The sequence below is a fragment of the Impatiens glandulifera genome, chromosome 2 (assembly GCF_907164915.1).
Source record: "Impatiens glandulifera chromosome 2, dImpGla2.1, whole genome shotgun sequence".
Classification (NCBI taxonomy): Eukaryota; Viridiplantae; Streptophyta; class Magnoliopsida; order Ericales; family Balsaminaceae; genus Impatiens; species Impatiens glandulifera.
Genome location: NC_061863.1, coordinates 59562110 through 59586739, shown reverse-complemented (window position 1 = coordinate 59586739; position 24630 = coordinate 59562110). Strand labels below are relative to the sequence as shown.

The following is a 24630-nucleotide window of genomic DNA, read 5'->3' as shown; positions in this document are numbered from 1 at the left end:
TCAGAAATGAAGAGAGCGCAGGAGGTGCCTAAAAGCCGTTTTGCAGACATTGTTGAGAAAAACATCAAGATTGCATTCTTGATGAAGAATCTAGTAAAACAATTGTTGGATAATGACCTTCCTGAAACTTCTTTTGATTCCAGGTTTGTATTTATACATATTTAATACATTTATCAAATTTAATCTGCTCCATATATACTTGGCTAGGGGTGAAGGTTACTCTGCAAGCTTCGAACTGGGATAATATAGATTGAACTAGAAATAGAGAAGTTTTCAGATGTTATATTCAGCAAGGTAATTTATTCAAGGCTCCTATGTTTTTTTGTTGTTTTTCTTCATTTTTTAAATAATTCAAGTAACTTATAAAGAAGATTGAAAATCTTGAATTTCTTAGTATTAGTATTCATTTTGCTTTTTATAGGAAGAATTGGATGATTTGAGGAAGAGAGTGGATGATGGTTTAATTCCCAGGTCTACTGTAGCAAGTAATAATCTCATGTGTTTACTTGTTTATACTTTGATATATCTTGCCTAAGGTCTCCTAGTTAGTTCTCAAAATTGTATATAAAAATGACATTACTCTAATAGGTGGATCTTGAGCTGAATTACTGAAGGTCAAATCCTTGCATGTGGAACTCACAAATCATGTATGTGTTTTCTTCTAAATCTCTAAATGATAACTTTTATGAAATGGTCTAAGGTGTTTTTTATAGTCTAAAAATTCCTGTTTTGTGATTGTATCGGGAACTTTTTTAAGGCAATTAACAAAGAATTAAGATCTTCAGTAAATCACATTCATACAGTCAATGAGAAAGGGTGGAGAGCAGAATATCCTTTATAATAAGATGATTTCTAAGAAGAAAGGGTGGTAACAATGCTAGGAGGATGACTGTTGATGATCCCTCAAACTGGAGGAGAACCAGAAGAGGTGTGTATGTTATTCCTAATTCGAATGTTGCTGGAGAAAATAATGAGCTAAAAGAGGTGTTTGCTCGTCCCAATAATGAGCTAAAAGAGGAAACGTATTTAAAACTAAAAAAAAGGAGGATGAAAAGGAAACACCTAATGAAATAATAATATGCATTGATATTGAAGAGACTGAAGTAGTGAAGAAGGATGAATGAGCAACTGCCATAGATGGTGCAAGTCAATATTTTGTTTGTCTCACTTTGAACATTTGTGATAATCTTGAACATTGGACTTATGATCATCGTAAACTAATTTACGAGAGTAAATTAGTTAAACAAATTAAATAATTTAGGCAACATTGAACTGTGAGCTCTACATATCTTGAACATGAGTTTATGATATGTAAGTTTGCAGTCTGGAAGAGTCCAACCATGCACACATTGGTTGAATTTATATATATGGAAACAATTAGGCAATTTATGGTGTAAATCAATGTTAATTTTCTATCCTATTTTGGCATTCAATCTATCTTTATGATTTTTTATATTATTATAAATAGAGACCATTATTATATGTAGGCATTTGTTTGCAAAGTTCAATATTTTACCTTATCTTTGTAGTTTTAGTTCAATTTCTCAACAAGTGGTATTAGAGTGTGTTTTTGAGAAAAATTTAACAAAATCTATTTTTTGAGAGGCAAACCTTTATTGATCAGCAACATCTGTAAATATGGCTGCTCAGATTAATAAACAACAGATTTCATCATCCAGTGTCTCCCTATACTTTCTGAATATATTCAGCTATCTATTATTGCAGGTTCTGACATGATGATGATGATGATGATGATGATGTTCAATGAAGAAAAAAAATGTGTTCAGATGTTTGCCCTTACTTCAGAGTTGCTCTCAGCATTCTCCTTCTTGTAAGCTTGTAGCCTCTCTTTCAGTTTCTTGCTTTCTTCAAAGTTTGCCTTTCGCTTCAAAGCTTTCTGGATTTATAAAAGGAGATTGTAAAAATTATTCCACTAAAAAAGTAGAGCATCCAGGCTAAAAGACTTTACCTCTTGCCTGAAACATTTATCAAGCTTTATTTTTAGATCAGTGCATTCCCCAAAGAATTTTCCAACAGGATGGTCTATATGACATTTCTGAAACTGCTCAATAATCTGCCCATTGTGTTCATGAAATCAAAAGCTTAAATCACTTGGGACAAGAAAATAATTTGATAATTTAGGATGCAAAAGTAGTCAATGAACCAACAACCCTAGATAGGTCGACACAAGTGATACACTTCAATAACTAATGTTTAAAACCTGGTCAGTGCTGAGAATTTACATGAAGAGTTGCCATTATAGAAGATTATTAGAGAAGGATGAGAAGAGCTTACTTCGACACACAGCGGGTGCTTGTGTATCGTTAAAGGAGGATGCATTTCCACCAATATCGATCTTTCTTTGTTATGTTGAATTCAACTGAACAAAAATAGCACCTAATCAAACAGCCTGACAATCTGCAAGAAAGAATCTCAAATCATATTTCATCCAACTTATGCTAAATGGGATCATTTCTGGTTTTATTTGTTTTGGTTCTGTTTGCATGCCATGATTTGTATTTCAAACAGGCATGAAGACATGAAAAGGTACTTTGATTTTTGTACACGACATCCTTGATTCCCCCAAAAGACCAAGAAAAACCCATTAGATTAACATTATGGGAATTACTTGCTACTCGTTCTGATTGATTATACAACTTAAGCTTGAAAACAGTTTGTTTGACTAGCAAATCTCCCTCGAGAATCCCAAACTGCCCATAACAGATGGAGAAGTATATAGAACATATAATTCAGATAACACAGCCAAACCACCTTGCAACGTCTTTTACAACCTCCCACATGAATTGCAACAAGGAGAAACGTAAAAGCATCTGAATTGACAGCTTGATTTTGCAAGAGTCGCCATCTGGTAGTTTTTTAGATCAAAATAAGTTGATTAGACCAGGTTTTGGAATTTTACAAAAAGAAAGAGTCGACTGGACAGTGAGCAGGCTGTCTCGATGCATTTGGAAGCCTTTTGTGTCCAATAGCAAAATCGATTATCATAATCCAATTCCTTACTCATCAAACTAGTTTAAAATCGGATCTAAGATCCACCATCAAGCTAAGAATCAAATACAACTTTGATTCCAAAACAAGAGCAAAATCTGAAATTCAAATCATCTTTGAAGATTACTTCTAAAATACTTATCATGGAATTCTAATTCAGCAAGGTAAGAAACATTGTTATTCTCTAATCCATTAAAATGAATTGAGAACAATCATTGCAATCAAATGAATCCACCAACACCTTGGAATGAATTACAACAAAATAAGGCAGCCTCTTTTGAATCTTTTTGTCAACTTGACTTATTTCAGAATTTAATATCACCATGAGTTGGTGAGTTAGATTACCATCAATCTCCTTAAACCTATCTCCATTAGATTGGAATAGAATTGAAGTGGATAATATTAAGAAAACTCAACTTAATGATTGAACCAAACTAAAAAAGCAGGCTGGTATTTAATTTCCTTATTGCTACATTTCAGAAACGACTTGATTTGAACCTCGGATCAATTCAAATAAACAAAAGTTTCTCGCAACAAATTTTCCTAGAATTCGCTTTGAATCCAACAATCCAGTTCTCAGCCATTTTAAAGCTATGATTAATTCTTTATTTGCAGTGGACAGATTCTGAAATTTCATATTTTCATCGAATCAAGCCTCAATTCAAATTAATTCCAATTCACTCAAGTGTTCAACTCAAATCAATTTTAACCAAATCAACTTTAGATTTCGAAACATCAATTCTCTATCAATACTCTCAACATCCCAATCCAATTTTAATCTCAACTCATCATACCATCCTATTATCAAAACTGATCAAAGTTACTTCTTTTACATCATTCATTCTACAAGTACAAGATTCAATATACTTCAATCAACTTTTCAAACATCAAATACATCAACAATAGTTAAACATCCTCAAAACTATACCCAGTCCCTATACATGCTTTCTAGGTTATCCTAGCATAATCTAGTAGGAAATAAACCTAGCTAGGGATAGGAATTCTTACAGATTATAACTCAAATAGCCGGTCAATTCCAGCTCCAGCCACTACTCACTACAGAGTCGTTTCCTTCCTGCTCCAAAGGGGATTCGAGCAAAGGGTGACAGGAATGGATATGAAGTAGAGGGCTTCAATCGTACGGCCCTCCTTCTTCTTCACGGACGGAAAGCACTCGGACAAGGATTGACGGCTGAGCCTCTCTCGTCACGTGGTCTCCGCTCTTGCTTCCGTCTGATCTCCGTCTTCTTCTTCCTCTTCCTCCTTCGCCGAGACCCACAGATCCATCAGCAAAGGGATATGGGCTTTGTTTATTTGCTGGGTTATCAGTCAAGTTGTTGGGCTCCGTTAGGAATAATGGAAGAGTAGAAGATGCAAGGCCTAATTTGAAGTCAGATTTTAATTTCTTAAATCCAATTGGTACATATTTGACGAGAAGTAGAGTACTTATTCTCCATCCCATTTTTATTTCAATATTTGATCCTGAACCTATAGATATCTCTATTTCTATTTCATCAACATTAATAAGGATTGAAGGAAAAAATACAACTTTAATATATAATTTTAAAATTAAAAATATGGAAAAATTAAAATAAAAATAAAAATATTACTTACATACATACCTATTTTTGTAGATCTGGAAGAAGATAAACTATTGTAGAAAAAAAAAATTGAAAAAAAAAATAGAAATTGAATATGAATAATGATAAGAAAAGAGTAATATTTTTTTATTAAAATAAAAGTTAAAGTTAAAAATTTATGTAAAGAAATATTTATTAGGGAATATAAATGATTTAAAATTAGAGTTTAGTGTATTTATGACTATATTTAGAGTGGAATGTGGATAAGATCAAATTAAATTATGTATTTATGATATATTTTGTAATTATGAAGCATTTTAAAATTCACACACTAAGCTTTAATAATAAAAAAAATCATTTTAATATTAAAATAGTCGGGTATCGGGTTTCGCACATTTCCCATACCCGACTCTGTACCCTACCGGGTACCTTCTCCCCTTCCCCATGCCCGATTTAAAATACTTTAACTCGACTATCGGGTATCAAACATACGTGTACCTAGGGGTGTAAGAGGTTTGGTTTAATGGTTTTTTTACAGAAAAATTCATCTCAACCGTTGGTGTCGATTTTCAAAAGTTTCATCCGTCGGTTGACGGTTAAAAATCAATTCGATTAGATCGGTTATAAAATCAATTCAGTCAATTTATTAATTTAATAGTTGAAAAATAATAATTATAATATAATAAATTAAAGAATAAAAAAATTAGTGGTGTTTTATAAAAAAATATTAAATATAATATAATAAACTAAATTAAATAATAAAAAAAAATTAGTTAAATTTTGTAATAAAATAATATAATAAAATAACTATAACATTAGAAAACCAACAAAAACTGATGTTAAGAGCATATATTTATAAATATATCAAAATATGTATATATATATGGTTGATCGGTTAAACCGTTTTCAATCGAATTAGTCGGAATTCAGTTCGGTCGATTTATAATTATTTCTGTCGATTTTTCATAATTCGGTTCGATTTATTCAATTTTTTAAATTTTGCTTATCATATATTATGCTTTTGAATATATATTTATTCAAAATAATTTAACCAATCTAAAAATATATTACTTAAATTTATGATTTACAAATAAATTTTACAGATATATTAACTTGATATTTTAGACTTTCTTTAATAAAAAAAATTATTTTAAATTGTTATTATATTGGGATTTTGTAACTAATTTTTTTGATTAATTTTAAAGTTAAATAAAAAACTAAATTGATTAGCTATTCCACCTTGGTTATTTAAAAGTTAATAATTGACTGTGATTTTTAGGTGAAATTGGTAAAAAGACGATTTATTCTATAGGGGTTATTTGAGGATTTTAAACCATTATCACGTCCAGGAGATCAAATATATTGATATATATAATAATAAATTAAAAATTATTTTAATATTTTAATGAATAAAATAATGAGCTAGACTAAAAAAAAGTGATTGCGGCTGGGGTGAAAACAATATTAAATTGATTTTTATTCCACTCCGCACGACCGATTCCAACCGTTCATATATATGTTTATTTGATTTTTCCGAGAAAGCCGAAATCTAAATTTGCGCCTTTTTTCTAATATGTTCCCATATCTGCGGCTTAAAAAAAAGATCGATTCTTATACAAGAGCGCAGCAAACATCTGTCTCTCCAGAAGAAGGGTACATATGAGTGAGTAGTCGCCTTTCAATAACCCTTCATCATCTTTGTTCTTCTTGCTGTTCTATATCTCTATTTAATAACAAACTATTAATGTTGTAATCTTGTGGGGTTATCTCGTTTTCAAATAATTTGTCTTTCCTCCTCGTACAAATATATTTGCAGCTCCACCCACCCACCATGATGAAGGCCATTAGTTCTTCTGTAAGTTTCAATTCACGTCTCTGCAACCGATCTTTTTTCAAATAGATTCCTTTGTGTTTGTGGGATCAAATTTGCTGTGTTTGTTATTATGGTGATCAATCAATATCCAGGTCTTCTTAATGGCGGATTCCAAGAGTAACCCACGTGTTTGCTCGACGTTCTTTATTATTGCAGCATTGATTTGCACTTCTTATATAATTGGAAGTGCATATCTTTCAAAGAATTTTACCCCAGTAAGTATTTATAGTTACTTAATCTTTTACCCTAGAACCCATGTATATTGAAATTGAAACACCCAATTAAGATGGTCCCCTGGTTTTCTTTTTTGACAGGGTTTACCAGAATTGCAAATGAATGATTCAAGTCAGAATAGAAGGAATGTAGAGTGTGATTTGGCAGTAGTAGTGGTATGTATAGTAGTAAACCTTTCTTTCTAATGGCTTGACCTAATTACTTACTAAAGCCAGCCAGTCTGTTCTTCATGGTTCAGGAGACACCAAAAGTAAGCCCAGATCCACCAGATCAGAAATGCAAGGTGATTTTTTAATACCTTTTAATGATAATTAATTTAACTTACATTATTTTCATTAATTCCTTCTTCTTTTTTTATCATTATTTCTAGGCTGAATGTAGCAGGCCTATTGGGAGTGAAACATTGCCCAAGGGAATTCTTGTAACAACATCTAACTTGAATATGCGACCTTTATGGGGTCCTGTTGCAGATAATGTTTGTATATTTGTTTGTTTATCAACACTTTTGTTTTCATTTAAGGTTTTTTTCTCTGAAATGCTTCTTTTTGTATTAATTTGGTGTCAGGTCATTCCAAAGACTTCTATAGGTCTATTGGCAATGACGGTTGGTATAAAACAGAAAGCTGACGTTAGTCTAATTGTAAAAAAGGTATTGAAGGCATAGTTAACTTCCTGTCTTTCTGTCTGTCTGGCAAATTTGGCTTAGTATTGATTTTGTTTTGAATTTTGCAGTTTCTGGCTGATGATTTTGTGGTGATGCTCTTTCACTACGATGATGTAGTGGATGAATGGCGTGATTTGGGATGGAACAGCCGTGTGATTCATGTCTCTGCAATGAATCAAACAAAATGGTAGCTTCCATTATTCATGATTTTCGCTTGTATACCTATAATAATGACATTTTATCGTAGGTGGTTTGCCAAGCGGTTTCTACATCCTGACTTGGTTGTTGAGTACGATTACATATTTTTGTGGGATGAGGATCTAGGAGTCGAGCATTTTCACCCCAAAGCGTTAGTACAATTTTAAGTTACTCCAATTATTATTATTTTTATGTGTTTATTAATTTGAAGAGTTTGTTCCAGATATGTTTCAATTGTTAAAGATGAAGGTCTCGAAATATCACAGCCTGCGTTAAATGTTGAGGTGCATTATCTCATTACTGCTCGCGTAAAGAATTCAAAAGTGCACAGGTGCATAAATACGATGAACTAACTAATTTTCAAATTAAGTTAAATATATGTTTTCATAACTGTTGTTTGTGGTTTGTTTTGGATATATAATACAGAAGGTACACTAATCCCAAACGAACCGGAAGATGCAATGGAAAAAACTTGAATCCTCCGTGTAGTGGGTAAACAACCAACCGCATGATCTTTTTTATATTATGGCTTTCGGGTTTTGTATTTAAAAGAAGAAAAAAAATACAGTTTTGTAGAAATGATGGCTCCTGTATTCTCTAGAGCTGCCTGGAGATGTGTTTGGTATATGATTCAGGTATAAGAATAATAATACAACTTATAATGAGGTCTAATTTCCTTTAAAAAAATTTATGATCTGAAATATTACTGAATTTTGTTGGACAGAATGACTTGATCCATGCTTGGGGCTTGGATATGCTGCTTGGTTATTGTGCACAGGCAATTCTTCCATTAACATTTTACACCCTTTTTCTATTCTTTTTTTATACATATTATCGTATTCATCATGTATATCGTAATGGAACAGGGCGATAGGACGATAAACGTGGGAGTTGTGGATTCCGAGTATATAGTACATAAGGGTTTTCCAACACTCGGTGGGGTACATGTCAAGAAGGTAATTAACAACTCTACATTAATAATGAAAGACATTCCGTTCATGTTGTTGTTTGTCGTAATTCTTTTGCGATTTTTGTAAACTGCAGGGAAAAGTTGACAACAGAACTGAAGTAAGTTAGTTATATAACTAAAATTTGGTGTTAATTTATTATGGGCTCATTGAACATGTTTTGGATATGGAAATTGGTTTATATTGCAGGTCCGAAAGCGATCTTTTGCGGAAATGAAGACATTCAAGAAGAGATGGAATAAAGCTGTTGTGGACGATGAATGTTGGATTGACCCTTATGGACAATCAACAAATTAATGAATAAAAAAACCCATTGATTTATAGTTTTAGCCAAAAGTGGGATTTTTCAAAGCTTGGTTATAGATCTGGAGAGATTTCGATGATAAGATCTACAAAGCTCAAGGGTATATGAGTTACATTTTTTCGATTTTGACCCTTATGAACAATAAACAAATTAATTGATTAGAAAAGCTATTGATTTATAGTTCTTAGTACAAATTTTCTTTCTTCATATGAAGGCAAAAGTGGGATTTTTCAAAAGCTTGGTTATAGATCTCAAGAGATTTCGATGATAAGATTTACAAAGCTCAAGGGTATATGAATATTACATCTTTTCAATTTTGATTATATATATTCTTTTAGTCTTCTTTGGAATATTTTTTCTTTTTAAAACTGTTATTAAGAACATATTGTTTTTTTTAATGTAAATAAGAGGTCTATAGTTAGTTTTGATTTGATTAATTTCTCTAGGAAGTTAATTTGTGTTAATTGATTAAATATTTGAGATTTTATTATATTATTTATTGTTATTTAAAAAGTTTAAAATTTTATGATTGGTTATTTTAAGAAAATGAGATTTTTAATTTTATTATTATTATTTTTTAAAAGTTTATATAATAACACAATTTGATTTTTGAGAAGGATACGGAGGTAGAAAAAAACGGATAAGATAATTGAACCGGTAGTTTACCGGTTTCATTATATCGGTTAATTGGTTTTAACGGTTTCGGTTAACTTTTTTTTTTGTCGGTTAAACGGTTTGATTTTAGTTGAATTATTTTTCTAGTGGTTTAACCGGTAAATCGATAATAATTTAATTATATATATATATTTATATTAGTTATTTTTTTTAAATATTAAATATATTATAAATAATATTTAATAATTTAATATAAATTAGTTATTTTTTAAATTTATATTATAATTTGTATAGAATTATTTAAAAAAAATAAATTAATTTGTATAGATATTAGTTTAAAAATAGAGACTTTTAAAATATATTATATTGCAACAAATTTTTAAATATATTAATAAAATATTATTATAATATATTATATTATAACGATAATATAATATAACATAAATAGAATAAAAGGCTAAATTTTTTTTAAAAAAAAAATTATTTAAAAAGTTTTATACTTAATTTAGAAAATTGAATTATTGATTTACAGTTAATCCAATTAACTAACCGAAAGAACATAACCAAAATCGCTACAACTGATACTAATATTTGTTGGTTAACCGGTTTGTAAAATAAGAGATAAATCGAACTTAATCGGAACTGTTTAACGAGTTAACTGACCGGTAGAACACTCTTATAAAATAAAAATAATAATTTAAAATATAATATATTTTATTATTTTAATTAATGAATTTAAAAATAAATATTATATGTATTTTTGTCAATATTTTTTAAACTACATTTTGAATATTTCAATATAACTTTTTTTTTATTTAAAGATCTGTATCTTATATGAAATGAATTTAAGAACCAATTTTGGTTAGTTATTGGCAAAGGTCCATGCTTTATTTACCGAGACAGAGGATGATGATAAGCAAAGAAGTAACCGCCTCACAACTCTCTCTCTTTCTGCTCATGGCGACGACGACTACAATAATCAACCCAACAATTCTCTCGTACAGGCGAAACTCAGGAATCTCATTTACTGAAAAGATACTACCAATCTCTTCTGCTCGCAATGACTTACATAACAGACTGTTTTCTTCGCCGCCGCGACCGACTTTGTCTGCGAATTGCAGTGGCGGAGCTTCAGCTGAAGGAGAAGTAGTAGGCGGCGGCGGCGGTCTGAAGGTGGCTTTATCGGGATTGGTGAACCAGGAGGTGGAGGAGTTGCTTAAGAAAGAAGAGAATAAGGAGCTGCTTGATGGGTTGGAGAAAGCCACCTTAAGAGTTGAAATTGCAAAGAGAGAGCTCGCGGAGATCGAAAAGCAAGAGATTGAGGCCAGAGAGTTGAGAGATTACGTTAATCAGCTTGAAAACAGAACTATGGAGGTCTGTTCTTTTACTCAATTTCTTTTATTTTATGTATGAATCTTTGCGAATAAATCTCCTATTCAAACCCTAACCCTAGAGAGAAATGAAAGAATGAGATGGACAGCTCCATCCAATTTCACATTTCTTTTCACTGTTTCTGCAATTCGAGAGAAAAAGAGTTCACTGGATTTTGGATGCTAAGAAATCTGCAAGAATTATTAGGGTTTAGGGAGGGTTCATATGTAATGATCTTCAAAGGGGTGGGTTAAATTTCTTGTTTAAAGGATCTCACAAATGTTGGCACTCTGTTGATTCATGGATATACCATTCCCAACTAATATCAGTTACATTTGAACATATTCATTTGGATTCAAGATTGCAGAGTGCCAGAGGGAACTATTAGAAGCCAGATCAATGGTGGAAGAAGCAGAGCGCTCGCTAAATATAGGTGGAACCGAGATAAATGGTGACAGAAACGAAGAAAGGAAGGAATCTGTTAAAGCCGCACTAATTTCTGCATCCATTGGTAGCCTAGTTAGCCTTCCCATTTCCTTGGCTCAGGTCAATGACATCTCTCAACTAATTCTACCATTTGGCATAACCTTTGTGAGTTGTGCGCTATTTGGAGTGACATTTCGATATGCTATAAGAAGAGACTTGGATAACTTTCAGCTCAAAACAGGGACTGCTGCAGCATTCGGCTTTGTCAAAGGTATTAGCTTTAGTTAATGTGCCATTTGTAATCACTTTTTGGGTTTGGGTCTGGATACTGATGCAAAACCACACTAAATGCAGGTCTTGCCATGTTAGAGAGCGGACCACCATTGGAACTGGATCCCGGAAGCTTGACATCACATGCTTTCAGTGGTGCAGTTCTTGTTTCTCAGAGCCTGTTGATATTCTTTTTTGCTGCGGTTGGGCTGGATTTCTTCATCAAGTTGGGGTTTTTAAGTCCTTACCCCATGGGAAACCATCCTTCAGACGCAAATGTGAGGTGATTTTCTTGATTTTGGAAGAAATATCTGTTGATATATCAAAATCAAATATTAGAGCTGTTTACAGAAACTGAAAACCATATTATTTTAACCAACACCGATGCCCATGAAAGGTAACACAATTATTATTGAATCTTTTATTCCAAAGGGTTAATGTTGGTTTTATTGGCAACCTGTGTATCTCCAATTGATTAACTAAGTACGAAAAGAAGGTGTAATTTGATTTATTATTATTTAGATATATAGGAGATTAGTAGATAGCTTAAGTGACAATAATGGTTTTAATAGATCAAAATAAAACTATTCAACTATCAACAATATATATACAAATATAAAGAGTGACTATAAATTTATTAAAAAATGTTACTTTTTTAATATATATGCTCAATCTCTACTATAAATTCCTTTATTTTATTAAAATAAAGTCTAATCATAATTACATCTACATTTTCACCTTGAAGAACTATTTTCACATATCATCTAGCTACTACCATCTAATTAATATATTTTATTATTATTATTATTATTTTTAAGTAGTTAATTCTCCTTAATTTAAATAAGGAGTTACATATGAAATATATGTATTATTAAATAGTATAGCAAATTTATAAAATCTAAAATTTCAATGAAGATACAATAATCTTGAATTTTCTTAAGGTGACTTCAAAAGGTCACGGGTTTGATTCCATCTGTAGACGCTTTGAATTTAAGTGGGGATCATGATTGTGGGATGTCATGCTATTTCTCTTTTAATTCTCCAAAAAAATTATGAACTTGTTTGAGTTTGATGACGATGAGTGAAAAAGTAGAGCAAGTCGAACAAACTAATCATGTGGTGTCGAAAGAATCTTTACCGAAAATTGAGCGGTAGTGAAATTTTTTCTTGTCCGTAGGTTGGTAAGCATTCTTTTCATTTGATAACTGACCATCTACCTATATAGTTAAAATAATGAGAAACTCGTACAAATGAAGAATACTTGTAAATGGGCCTCCAAATAAGAGAAACAACTCCAGATTTGATAACTTCATCTCTTTTGTTATAGAAAACATTCCAAGACATTTAATGGGTATGAGCAACAATCGATTCACCAAAAGCTGTGAGTATTATTTGGATTTAAAATATCCAAAACGAAAATTCGATCCGACTAAATAAGATGTCGAACGGAACAAAATAAAAAACCAACTCAAATTTGAGTAGTAGAAGAAAAAAAATGTATCCCTTCTTTTAGTCTAGCGGTAATAAGAGACGGATAATAACCCTAAGTTCTTAAATTCGAGCCCACCAGATGACAAGTTTTGCGCCTGATTAAATGGTTAAGTGTGTTTGCAGGCTACATACTTAATTCGTTGTCGCCTTCCGATGGCTTCTCCGATATAATAGGGGTCAATAATAGAATTACATTCAACCTTCTAAAAAAAAAAATCAAACTTATTTTCAATTAACCTGTTATTTAATATAATATATTTTATTAATTCTTTTTTATTAATTAATTAGATCTATACCTACTAAATTGAACAAATTTGTAAAAGAAAACACCATTAGTATATGTTAATTCTATAATGCATTCTCCTTGTTCTAAGATATGAGTATAACAACAATTATACCAATAATGTTATAATATGTGCTTATTAGGTTTGAGGCAATCTTATAAAATTGTAGTTAGTCACCTCTAGCTAAACACTTTTTTTTTATACTATTTAACTTTTAATTTTTCATTATATCATTTATTAATACTCTTAACTATACAACTTAATATTATATAATATATTAAAATTTAATATTATTTTTATATATAATAATTTTAATATTATATTATTTTTGAAAATATTCCAATATTATAATTTTATAATTAAAAATATTTATTTATTATTACAATGATAATTCTATTAATTATATTTTTTTATATTTTAATTATATTATAAATAATATTGTTTATTATAATTAAATTTTTAAAAAATATTCATTCATATTAGAAATAAAAAAAAATCGTTTAAGCACTTTCGGTCACCTGGTACAACATGTTTATTTTCGGCGGCGGTTATAGTTTGTTTATCTGAGTAAGTTTACTCTAAAAGATCAGTAGTCTAGTTCAGTCGCTTTCGACTATTTTGGATCCCACAAGTGAATCGATTGGCGGTTAGTTGGAAAACAAAAAAGTTAAGCCCAAAAATAAAAGGTTTAAGGTACTTAATAAGTTATCGAGCTCGTAAATCTTCTAGAAAATGATCAACTCCCCGACAGACTTTACTAGCTTTACTGAACGAATATCATAAAACGTCATAATAATAATAATATTATGAATGATATGCATCGAACAATTACAATTATTGAAAGTTCGACGATTTCTTTCCAACCAGATACTCCACCAAAATATAATTGAAATTCTAACCCAAATATGTAGGCCTTTCATTTCATCTCTATCAATCCAAACTTTTCAACAACTACGCAAAGACTCGGGCATCACCCACCCAATGAATCCCGGGAATACTCCATAAAAGACTTAAAATACTAGACAACCCTCGACAGTGCAAAAATAAGTGAGTTATCGATTCAACATCTTCATGACACATACGACTAACCATAATACAATATTTTTTCATGCATATATCATCCGTAAGAATTCCATCGTGAATAACACTTCATCCAAATAACGAGATCTTAGATGAAATCTTTGACTCCCAAAATTTTTCCCAACAAAAATTATATGGAATTATCTTAACGAACAACTTGTAGCAATGTCATAAATAAAAACTATTCATATATATATATATATATATATATATATTGTCAACGCATAACGTCTTGTTTAGATGGAAACACTTGTTTGCGTCCTACCAAAAGTACAACTCTATTATGAGACGAATTCTCCATAATGTTTAATCTCATTCTATATTTAATCCGGCTAACGAAATGACTAAACCGATGATCTAACATGTTCTTAATTATGTCATTTCTACATATTGCAATTGAAGCGAGCTCAAGATACGTCTTAACTAGACTTTTGACACTACACCAAATGTTGCCTCCAAAACTAATGAAAGAATTATCCACACAATGAATCTAGACTACTCACGAAAATTTTTCCACATAAAATAAATTTCCTTCCAAATACTATATTGCGTTGGATAATTAGACATTTTAGTGAACCAACCAAACTAATTATGACCATACTTACATTTAATTATCGATGCCCAAAAGTTATTCGGCTCCGTTGCAAATTTACAACACCATTTTGATAGAAGAGTCTTATTAAACGAAATAAGATATCGAATATATAAACATATTTGATCTTTACAACATTTAACATTGTACTAACTAATTAGATGACAAAATGACGAGTTAGAATATTTTCATAAAAAATTACACATTATTCCCTCTTTTTCACCACTCTTAGAGAGAATGAATAATTTTCTTTTTATTAATAATATTTAAATTAAATAAATATAATTAATAATTTTTTTTGGAAAAAACTGTAAATTAAATAAATATAATTTATCGTTTATATTATAATTAATTTTTATATTTTAATTAAAATTACATTAGTTATTAAATATCATAATTACAATATTAAATAATAATAATACAATAATGTGTAAAAAAATTGAAAGAATGGTAATAATTAAATATTAATTATATAAAATAATTTTAAATTCATAATTTTACTTTAATTAATTAAAATGGTAAATTTATCTTTTTATTCTTATACTATAAATCAAACACAAAATTATAAAACATATAAACTTATACTATTTTTTATAATTCAAATCAAACAAAAATAACATATACAATTTATATACCCTATAATATTTATATATTTTTTAAAATTTATATACTTATATATAACTTATACACTATATAATTTGTATTGCAACCAATATTATTATTTATATTTTATTTTTGTTAAAAAATAAACCAAATCATTTTAAGCTCACTTTTATTTGTTTATGAAATTAGTGAATTTTTTTTATAAAATATTTATACTCTAATCATTGAGTTAAAAATGTTTATTTTTATATGTTTGTCTTTATAAGTAGTTAATTTATTAGATTATAACTTATATATATATATATATATATATATATATATATATATAATTATAATTATAATGTTTTAGTAAATTACTTATTTTCACGTCACAACTCAAAACCTATTTTTCTATTTGATTTTGAAAATTTTCATATAAGAATTCATTCTTGCACAGATTAAAATTAGTGACTCATTTGAATTTGACATTGTATTAATGAAAAATTAATAAATAAACTATATATATATATATATAATGTTTATGTTTTATTTGCAAGAGCTGGCCTAAAGGACAATGCTCGTGGCCCAAAAATTCCAGTCTAATTGTAAAGTAATTCAGTCCGTTCAAAATGTTGAGTGTTAATTTGTACCAAGAAAGTTGAAGGGCTTAGGAATTATTTAGATTAAAGAAAAAACTTAAGGAAATAGAAAAAAATACAAGGAAAGACTTGATAAATTTGTGTAGTTTAAATTCATATATTTGTTTTTTTTATAATTATTTTTACAAAGAAGAAGGGTAGGATGTTTTTATGTAACAAAATATTTGTGTGTGAAAGTATATTTTAATTTTCTTTATTAATAATTATCTTTCCCATATATTTTTTTTTCATGAAATTAACTATTTCACTTTTATTTATTTTTATCTTTTAATAAGAATATTAAATAATTTTTACAGTATATTTAAAATAATAATTTTTCAAATAAATTATAAATATTTTGATAAATATTTACAACATTATATATTGTTTTATATATTTATAATAGATAATTTTTTTAAAAAATGTTTGTGTAACATTTTCTTTTAAATTTAATTATCCAAACTATTTTTTATATTTAAATTACATATATAATGTTTTTTGTTTTTTAATAATTTTTTATATAAATTGCATGTATTTGATTTTTATTTAATTTAAATTTAGTAAATAAAATTAATTTATTTTTATTTTTAAATTAAAATATTTAAAATAAATTGGCAAATATTTTGTATATTATTATTTACTTTTAAAATACTAAATAATAAATAAGAAATATAACTTTTTTTTTAAGTTTGTTTCTTTAAATTTGAAAATTATCATTATATAAACATTACATATTTCAAAAAAAAAAAATTGTTTTAAAATTCTAAATAAGAAATATAATTTTTTTAAGTTTTTTTCTTTAAATTTAAATTTGAAAATTATCGTGATATATAAATATTTATAACATTACATATTTAAAATAAAAAATTGGAAGATGTTTTAAGATATATAATTTTTAATTAATTTTAGTTATTTTATATTTAAAAGAATTGCGTTATTCATTTTCATTTTATAATAACTCTTTTATATTATAACTCATTTTTTTTATTCCTTCTAATATTTTAATTAGTTATTTATTTTTTATTAGATTAGTTTAAAAAAATAACTAGATTTTGATTTTTAAATTTTACTTCTTTTATTATTATTTAAATTATTTTGAAAAATTATTTTTAAATGTTTAAAATGTATAATTTTATAAAAAAAAGTTTTTATTATAAATTTTTTTAATTAAATGTTAAAAGTAGTTGTAATTTAATTTTTATAAACTAAAAATATTTTATTTAAATTTTTTTTTTTATTTTAAAAACAAATTTACAAAATATTATTGATTTTTATATAAAGTTTTTACATTATATATTTATTTATGTATTTATTTTTAATCTACAACATTAATTGAATTAATTAATTTTAATATTTCCTTACTTAATAAAAATATTTAAAAACTTGATTTAGAATAAAATTTCATTTTAATATTCATCTTTTATTATTATTTAAACAAACAAAGTTCAATAAAACTCTTAATTTTTATTTATTTTTTTATCAAATTATTTTATAAATATTTAAAATATATCATGATTTATTATTATTATTTTTAATCAAATTTAAGATATTATATTATGTTTAAATTGTTGTACATTTATTGTAAAAACAAATATTTAATTTCAAATTAAAAATTTAATTTTAAAATGTATTTTTTATAAATTTATTCTTATTTTTTTTTATCAAACTACATGTACTTTTATTTTAAAATTTAATATAATAAAATTAACTAGTGTTAAGTTTTTATTTTATTTTTTACTTTAAAAATATTAAATAAAATTATATATTATCATTTGTTTTTTATTTAATTTTAATATTTTCTACTTTAGTTTTTAAATAATAGTTTTTAAATCTAACTTTAAAGAAAATTTCACATATTATATTTTTTAATTTTGTTTTAAAATGTTAATTGATTTTCAGTTTTTTTTCTATTTTAATTATTTTTATAATTTGACTTATAAGATTGTTTTTATTAATATTTAAATTTTATTTTTATTTTTCTAAACAAATTGATGTTTGTGTGAATTTTTGTTTCTAAATTAAAATGTTTTAAATTTAATTATCCAAACTATTTTCTTATATAAAAATTACATATATAATGTTTTTAGTTTTTTAATAATGTTTTTATATCAAATCACATTTAATTTGATTTTTTAATTTAAAATTTAATTTATAAAATTTATTTATTTATATTTATCTATCATTATTATTATTTTTAAATAAATATTATTTCTACAATTATTTTGTTTTAGTTAGAAGAAAATTGCATTTTGTAATAAATATTTACATTATAATATTTTTTATAAATATTTAAAATAGATATATTCATTTACTTAATTTTTAAATCTTAATTAAGAATTATATTATTTTAATTTAGTTTAAAATTTTAATTGATTGTTAGTTTTTTTAATTATTTTAAAATTTTGACTTATAATTTTTTTAATTAATATTAATTACTGTAGACACTAATTTTTTCACCCTAATCTTTATAATCTTAAATATATATAAATGTATCAAATTGGATTAATGATAATATATATTTATTAACTAATTAATATTTGTGTTATTTGTTTTTAAATTGAAGAAGAATAAGAAAGAAAATGTACTTTGAAGTCCAAAAAAGCTCAAGCTTAATCATTTTTTCGGAAAAATTAATATAATTTAACAACGATAACAAAGATGTAACTTCAGATAAGATTGTTGTGCATAATCGTAATATTTATTTTGTTAAGTTTTATCTTAAATATATGAGATTAACTATGTTAAAGAAAATTCAATTAATAGTAATAAAGAAGAAACATACTGATTTTCATGTGTTTATTTATATTATATAATACTTTTTCAATACTTTACAATTTTTTTTGTTTATTTCTTAATTGTGTGATGCACTAGTATAACCTAGTTTTAATATAAAAATATTATTAGACAGTTATAACTTTGGACCATTCAAATTGTCCTATATTTCATTAAAATTAAAAAAACAAATTGAAGGAAGGACAGCAAAGCAAAGCAGTTAGGTGGTGGCCGCATTTATGACACGTGCATTAACTTCCCCCCTCAAATTTATTGTTTCCATCAAATAAATAATTACTATATTATTAATATAGCTTATAAAAATAATTAAATTGCACATAAAATAAGATGTTTATAGCATATATATTAATGATGATTAAATTATAACTATATGCATGCCACGAATGACTATGTATATATATTATATATCCTAAGGATTCACATGAAAAAGAAATTAAACACAAAGTTGAGAAAAGGGAGAGAAATATAAATAGGTACACAACATGGTCATGGTCGATCTTCTTGTCTTCTAATGGTTGGTGTCGTCTCAATCTTTTTTTTTTTTTGTCCGATTGTCTCGACAATTTATAAATATTTGTTTTATTTTCTTAAATAATTAACAACCCTTAGAATTCTTCCATATTTGCTCAAGTTCCTTTGCAAATGTGTCTTGCCTCCCAACAACAATGGTTATGTGATCCTTGTTCTCGATAATCTTGACACGCGCTCGAGGAATTCGCAACTGTAAATTGTAGCTGCATTCGAAAGGGATGAGCTCATCGTTTCGACCATGGTAGATGGTAACATGGCATTTTAGCTGGTTACGAACCACCTCAAGATATCGGTCCATTTTTGCAGCTGTCCCGCATATAATGTTGTGCAATGTGTGCCATGCCGCATTGTGGGTGTGGCAACAAAACCCTTCGATCAAATACGTTCTCATCCTGCAAATTTTTTATCAATTTTATAAAATTACAAGTACCGTGGATCAATACAAACAAACAAATGTTACCATCTATATATGTCCCAAAAACATATTTAATTTTTATTTTGGAATGTTTGGCTGGTGACTTTTGTGCTCTTGTGTACATACCCATGTGGACTTTTGGTAATTTTTCTTCGTTGTTTTGAATATGTTAGTTGTTTCTGGTTAGTGTAATATTTATTAAATGGAAACAAAAGTGGACAAGTCGGACCCATAAGCAATTAAGGAAACGAGGGAAACCAATGGTGGAGAAATAAAGTAATTTCCATACTCTTATTTAATACTACTGTGTAAAGTCGCTCTCTAGATTTAGCTAAGCTGGCACAAATCCATCAACCCAAACAAGACCCTATTTTCTATGCCACGTCAGAAGGACTTGGCCACATGTCATCATTATGTGTGTCTCTATTTTAGTATCTGGCCCCAAATCTTCCCCCAATAATATGATATAATAATATATATATAATATAATAATATACTCTTATTATTATTTCTCCAATAAATGCTCTCCAAAGAAAGTAGAGTGTGTTAGTTGTAATATATTTTATATTAAAATTCATTTATTATTTAAAATGACTTCAACAGTGTAACCCATGATTCTATGGACATATTGATTATATTAAAAAACAAATAGAAGGTTGATAAAATACCTGTTTCTGGTGATCATTTTGGCGATAAAATCCCACCAACGGTGGTTCTTGCAAATGAGAAAGCAAATGGTTCGACTAACGTGCTCGTACCAACATGCCATCGAGGTGCCAAAGACTAGCAGAGGCCACACACGTCGAGGGGCGACCTTCCTCATTATATATTGTGTCGCTTGCAGCTCCCCTTTTGGCACCGGAAAATATGGCTGCCAATAAAAAATATGTCACAAAAAAAAATTAGGAATATAGGTTACAACTTACACCTACTTTAGAAGATTTATTTATTTTCATTTCTTGAGAAAGAAAATTTTAAATGACAACAAAGGTTTCCGTGTCTCTCAAACTTAATTCTAATTTTTTCTCACCTAATTAAACCTATATAATCCTATTTAATTTGGTTAAATAATTGAAGCAATATATATAAATAGTAATTAAATTAAACTTACGGGTGCAAGTAGGGTTAATGATTTAACAGAACCGGGATGTTTGATTGCAAGAGCGATGGCCAAGATGCAACCGAGAGAGTGTGCCACTATGTGGAACGACTTGACATTGTATGGCTCGATTACAGACTTCTCGATCATGTCTAAATGTTCTCTTAAGGTATAAAGGGAATCATTGGGCTTAGGGCTCCTCCCGAACCCTAAGAGATCAACTGCGAACATCCTATATGTTGACTTTGCTGACTTTGAAAAGTTTGGAAACAAAGTCTTCGTCCAGAATGCTGATGACGAGATGAAACCGTGTATGAACAGAACGTCTTCGTGAACAAAGTCATCTATTTTATTAAACAAAAATTCATTAGAAAATATTTTTGGATTGATAATTAAATTGAATACGTCATGTGCTAGCTAGCTACTTTTAACTCCTTCAAATATTAATTATAAAGTGAATTAAATGCAAGCTAGACAGCTTTAATATGATAATTTATTAAATTTATAAAGAAAATAAGTGTTAATAAATGAGTCCAGCTCTTGCCAACCTCCAACTGTCAAAATCATGCAAATTAAAGTAAACAGGAAACAAACAGTCTAGTTCATGTCCTCAAAACGTAAAAAAAAAAAAAAAGTTACATAACTTATGGTAATAAAATTTTGACTTTTTCTGGTCTACATTTGCAATAGAAAACACACGTCTAACTTATATAATCGAAAAAGTAGACTTGCCTTACTTAATTATTCGGGGTATACATATTCTGGAAATATATAAAATGATCGATCAGGATGAATAATTATATGAAAATCTTATCAAGCTAACACTACTCATACTTTAATCTTGGACATTCCTAATAGATTAAACTTGAGATCTACCCTAACTAATGGTTATATGATTTTGTAATAGTAATTTAGAAAAGAAAGTAAAATCTAATTATAGAGAAACAAATATGGATAATGAATTTTTAAAATAAATAAAAATTGATTTATAGAAAGTCTTATCCCAATATTTATTAGATTACCTAACAATCACATTTATAGAAGTTAGGAAATGAATAATATATAAAAATAAATTGGCTAAAAAACATTATTTTTGAAATTAATTAATTAATTGAAATTACCTTTGGGTGGCCCGAGTATCTTAGGTTCAGTTTTAACGAAAAGTGTATCTTTGTTGGTTGAAGAAACAGACCAAGAATTGCAAGTGTGACAATCGCAATCGGTCCATCTAGGAACCGTTTGAGGCCGATCTCCACTCTTGATCTTCTCCTTCAATATCTCCACAATAGTCGAGTTTACAGTGAACGCGGCGGTGGCGGCGGCGGTGGTAGCGTTCCCCGATCTTCCTCCGGTCGTCTTCTTAACTAATTTATGGCTACAGCATCCTTCCTCACCTCCCTGCCGTCGTCGTCGAGTAGTCCTGGAAACGTCGTACACGACGGAGCTACGGGTGTATAGTGTATCGGAGATATCATCGAGTTGAATCTTACTGGAGGAGACACGGACAACTTTTCTTGTCGGCTGCCCGCGTAATTCCGACACCAAGATGTTGTCGGCGGCGCTCGTAATTGACGAGGAGGTGGTGGTGGTTGTGGTGGTGGTGGAGCAGTAACATGACTTCCATTCCGACTCAATGATGAAATCAGCCAATTTGTAGACATAACATAAGATGAAATCGAGAATGTCGATGAAGAAGAATACAATGAAGCTTAAAACAACGTTAATGGCTTCTCCGGCTCTCATCAATGTTAATCCTGAAGAGTTTAGTGTTCTTTGTGTCATCCTCCTCATCATAGCCCCAGCCATTTCCTCTTTAGGTATAGAGAGAGAAAGAGAGAAAGATTACAGTAAAGTTGTTGAGTTAGAAAGAGAGTTCGGCAAGAGCTTCTTAATTACTCCATGGAAATAACTTCAATTTTAGAGGGAGAGACACTTGTTACACTAAGCTTCTTGTTGTTTGCTTCTCTTTATCTCATTTTATATCTCCATTTTTCAGACCTTTCTCTCTGATGAATGAGTCAAAGGAGATAATTCACAATTAAACCTACTTTAATAAGAGAGAGAGTAAAGTACAGTAGTAAGACGTGTGAAATTTAACCTAAAGGAAAGTCCTAACTACTTTTATGATTCTATGTAATTATTTAATATTATTAATTTATAAAAGGTGGATGAAAGAGAGAAAAAATAATAATTACACACGAAAGACTTGTCCAAAACTGTATTGAAAATCTTAATAAAATCTAAAAAAAAAAAGTTTAGATTATCTCGTGATGAATTGTAGAGAGAGAAAGAGTGATAAATGAATGGAGAGTAACTAGTGTACATTTAAAAGGGTTTGTTGGGCAAAGGAAAGAAAAGAGTGGGTGGTAGTTGAACCTCTTATATAATATAATATTTCTCCACAGCCTCAAGAAACAACCAAATAAATAAAATATATATAGGAAATATAACTATTTATTACTCGGTGATTATTGCTAGGTCAACCTCCCTCCCCTAATTTAGATCTTTTAAATTATGACTCAAACTAAACGTCAAGATTATTTGAAAATCAATAACTATAACCTACATCAAGACCTTACTCTCAGACTTTTTATTATGTAGTTTTTACGTATTATCCTTATATGACATTGTTAATCTAGATTGACTAACACGTGTTATGTTTATTAATTTAATTAAGTGTATGTTAATGTTCTAAATATATAACATATATATATGCTTGGTTAGAGTATCTTAAATATATATATCTTTAATTATATGAATAATCTATTTTGACAAAATGCCTTTGTAGATTAAAGTATGTTTGATTACGCCATTTGGTGGGAGATTTAATTGTTATGTTGAAGAATTGAATATTCTTCAATGTTTATTTATTTTACAGAGTTAAAATAGAGCTTTGCTTCTCATTTTGCTACTTGTACCCCCAAAAATTGAAAAGTTGTACATTCCGAAAGAAGTTTCAGTTCATTATGCATGTAATTTTCTCACTCAATTTATATTTTTTAGATATTTAAGAAAGGTTGAAACAAGTGTAACGTGCTAAAAGGCTCAAAATAAAAGCTCGCAGAAAATAAACAGATCCTTAATTACTTAGGTAACTTAATTAGGTTACCCTAACTAATTTTTAAATGTCCATAAAAACAACAATCTTCTACTTCTGTATCAGAAATTAGATCGATAAAAAAAACTTAATTCAATCTTGGTCGTGATCATTGACATTTATTTTTGTATTTATATCTTTGAACATTCTACAATCGTATTTGTTACCGCGATCAAGTGGGCTTTCAGTGTATATAAACTTCATTTTTTCAAATTAGAATTGTTATAATCTTGATCGAATATAGCGCATTGTGAACGCTATTTCCTATAGTCAAATGGCTCATCAAATTAAAAAAAAAAAATAGTGAGAATTTATTACCACCATTACACCTGACTCTATTTATTCTGCCCAAGAAAAAATCAAACTATCACCTCCCCAGCGTTGGCCGCCAAACCTCCTACATACTCTTCTTCCACCGTCATAATAATGAACCCTATGTTAATTTTTTTCAAAAAAAACATTAAAATTACAGATAGATGTCTTTGATAATTAGTCATTGTCATAAATTATTATTTA

General features: G+C 28.4%; 5 protein-coding genes across 6 annotated transcripts; 3 read left to right on the top strand and 2 right to left on the bottom strand.

Moving 5' to 3' along the window:
- Positions 1-1622: 1622 nt before the first annotated feature.
- Positions 1623-4303, bottom strand: LOC124928229 (COX assembly mitochondrial protein 2 homolog). 2 transcript variants are annotated; one of them, XM_047468762.1, is made up of 5 exons: positions 4018-4303; positions 2773-2866; positions 2296-2418; positions 1970-2074; positions 1623-1897 (listed from the first exon to the last, which is right to left on the bottom strand). In XM_047468762.1, the coding sequence occupies exons 3-5, from the start codon at positions 2338-2340 to the stop codon at positions 1784-1786; spliced, it is 264 nt and encodes an 87-aa protein (XP_047324718.1). In that variant the 5' UTR covers positions 2341-2418; positions 2773-2866; positions 4018-4303; the 3' UTR covers positions 1623-1783. The 2 variants fall into 2 exon arrangements, with proteins under 2 accessions (XP_047324718.1, XP_047324717.1); XM_047468761.1 differs by lacking the exon at positions 2773-2866.
- A 2054-nt stretch (positions 4304-6357) lies between these two features.
- Positions 6358-7230, top strand: LOC124925087. The gene is made up of 6 exons (XM_047465060.1): positions 6358-6444; positions 6555-6677; positions 6777-6851; positions 6935-6979; positions 7067-7175; positions 7217-7230. Exons 1-6 carry the CDS (start codon positions 6421-6423, stop codon positions 7228-7230), a joined length of 390 nt encoding a protein of 129 aa, XP_047321016.1. The 5' UTR covers positions 6358-6420.
- Positions 7231-7260: 30 nt separating this feature from the next.
- LOC124928228 lies at positions 7261-9010 on the top strand. The gene is made up of 10 exons (XM_047468760.1): positions 7261-7345; positions 7429-7547; positions 7608-7709; positions 7782-7889; positions 7985-8050; positions 8127-8193; positions 8283-8336; positions 8425-8514; positions 8603-8630; positions 8720-9010. Exons 1-10 carry the CDS (start codon positions 7295-7297, stop codon positions 8821-8823), a joined length of 789 nt encoding a protein of 262 aa, XP_047324716.1. The 5' UTR covers positions 7261-7294; the 3' UTR covers positions 8824-9010.
- A 1336-nt stretch (positions 9011-10346) lies between these two features.
- Positions 10347-12031, top strand: LOC124925901. Its single transcript, XM_047466028.1, has 3 exons — positions 10347-10819; positions 11177-11513; positions 11597-12031. The coding sequence occupies exons 1-3, from the start codon at positions 10352-10354 to the stop codon at positions 11797-11799; spliced, it is 1008 nt and encodes a 335-aa protein (XP_047321984.1). The 5' UTR covers positions 10347-10351; the 3' UTR covers positions 11800-12031.
- Positions 12032-19347: 7316 nt separating this feature from the next.
- Positions 19348-22968, bottom strand: LOC124927727 (probable lysophospholipase BODYGUARD 3). Its single transcript, XM_047468186.1, has 4 exons — positions 22139-22968; positions 21030-21361; positions 20587-20789; positions 19348-19895 (listed from the first exon to the last, which is right to left on the bottom strand). The coding sequence occupies exons 1-4, from the start codon at positions 22821-22823 to the stop codon at positions 19568-19570; spliced, it is 1548 nt and encodes a 515-aa protein (XP_047324142.1). The 5' UTR covers positions 22824-22968; the 3' UTR covers positions 19348-19567.
- Between the last annotated feature and the right edge of the window lie 1662 nt (positions 22969-24630).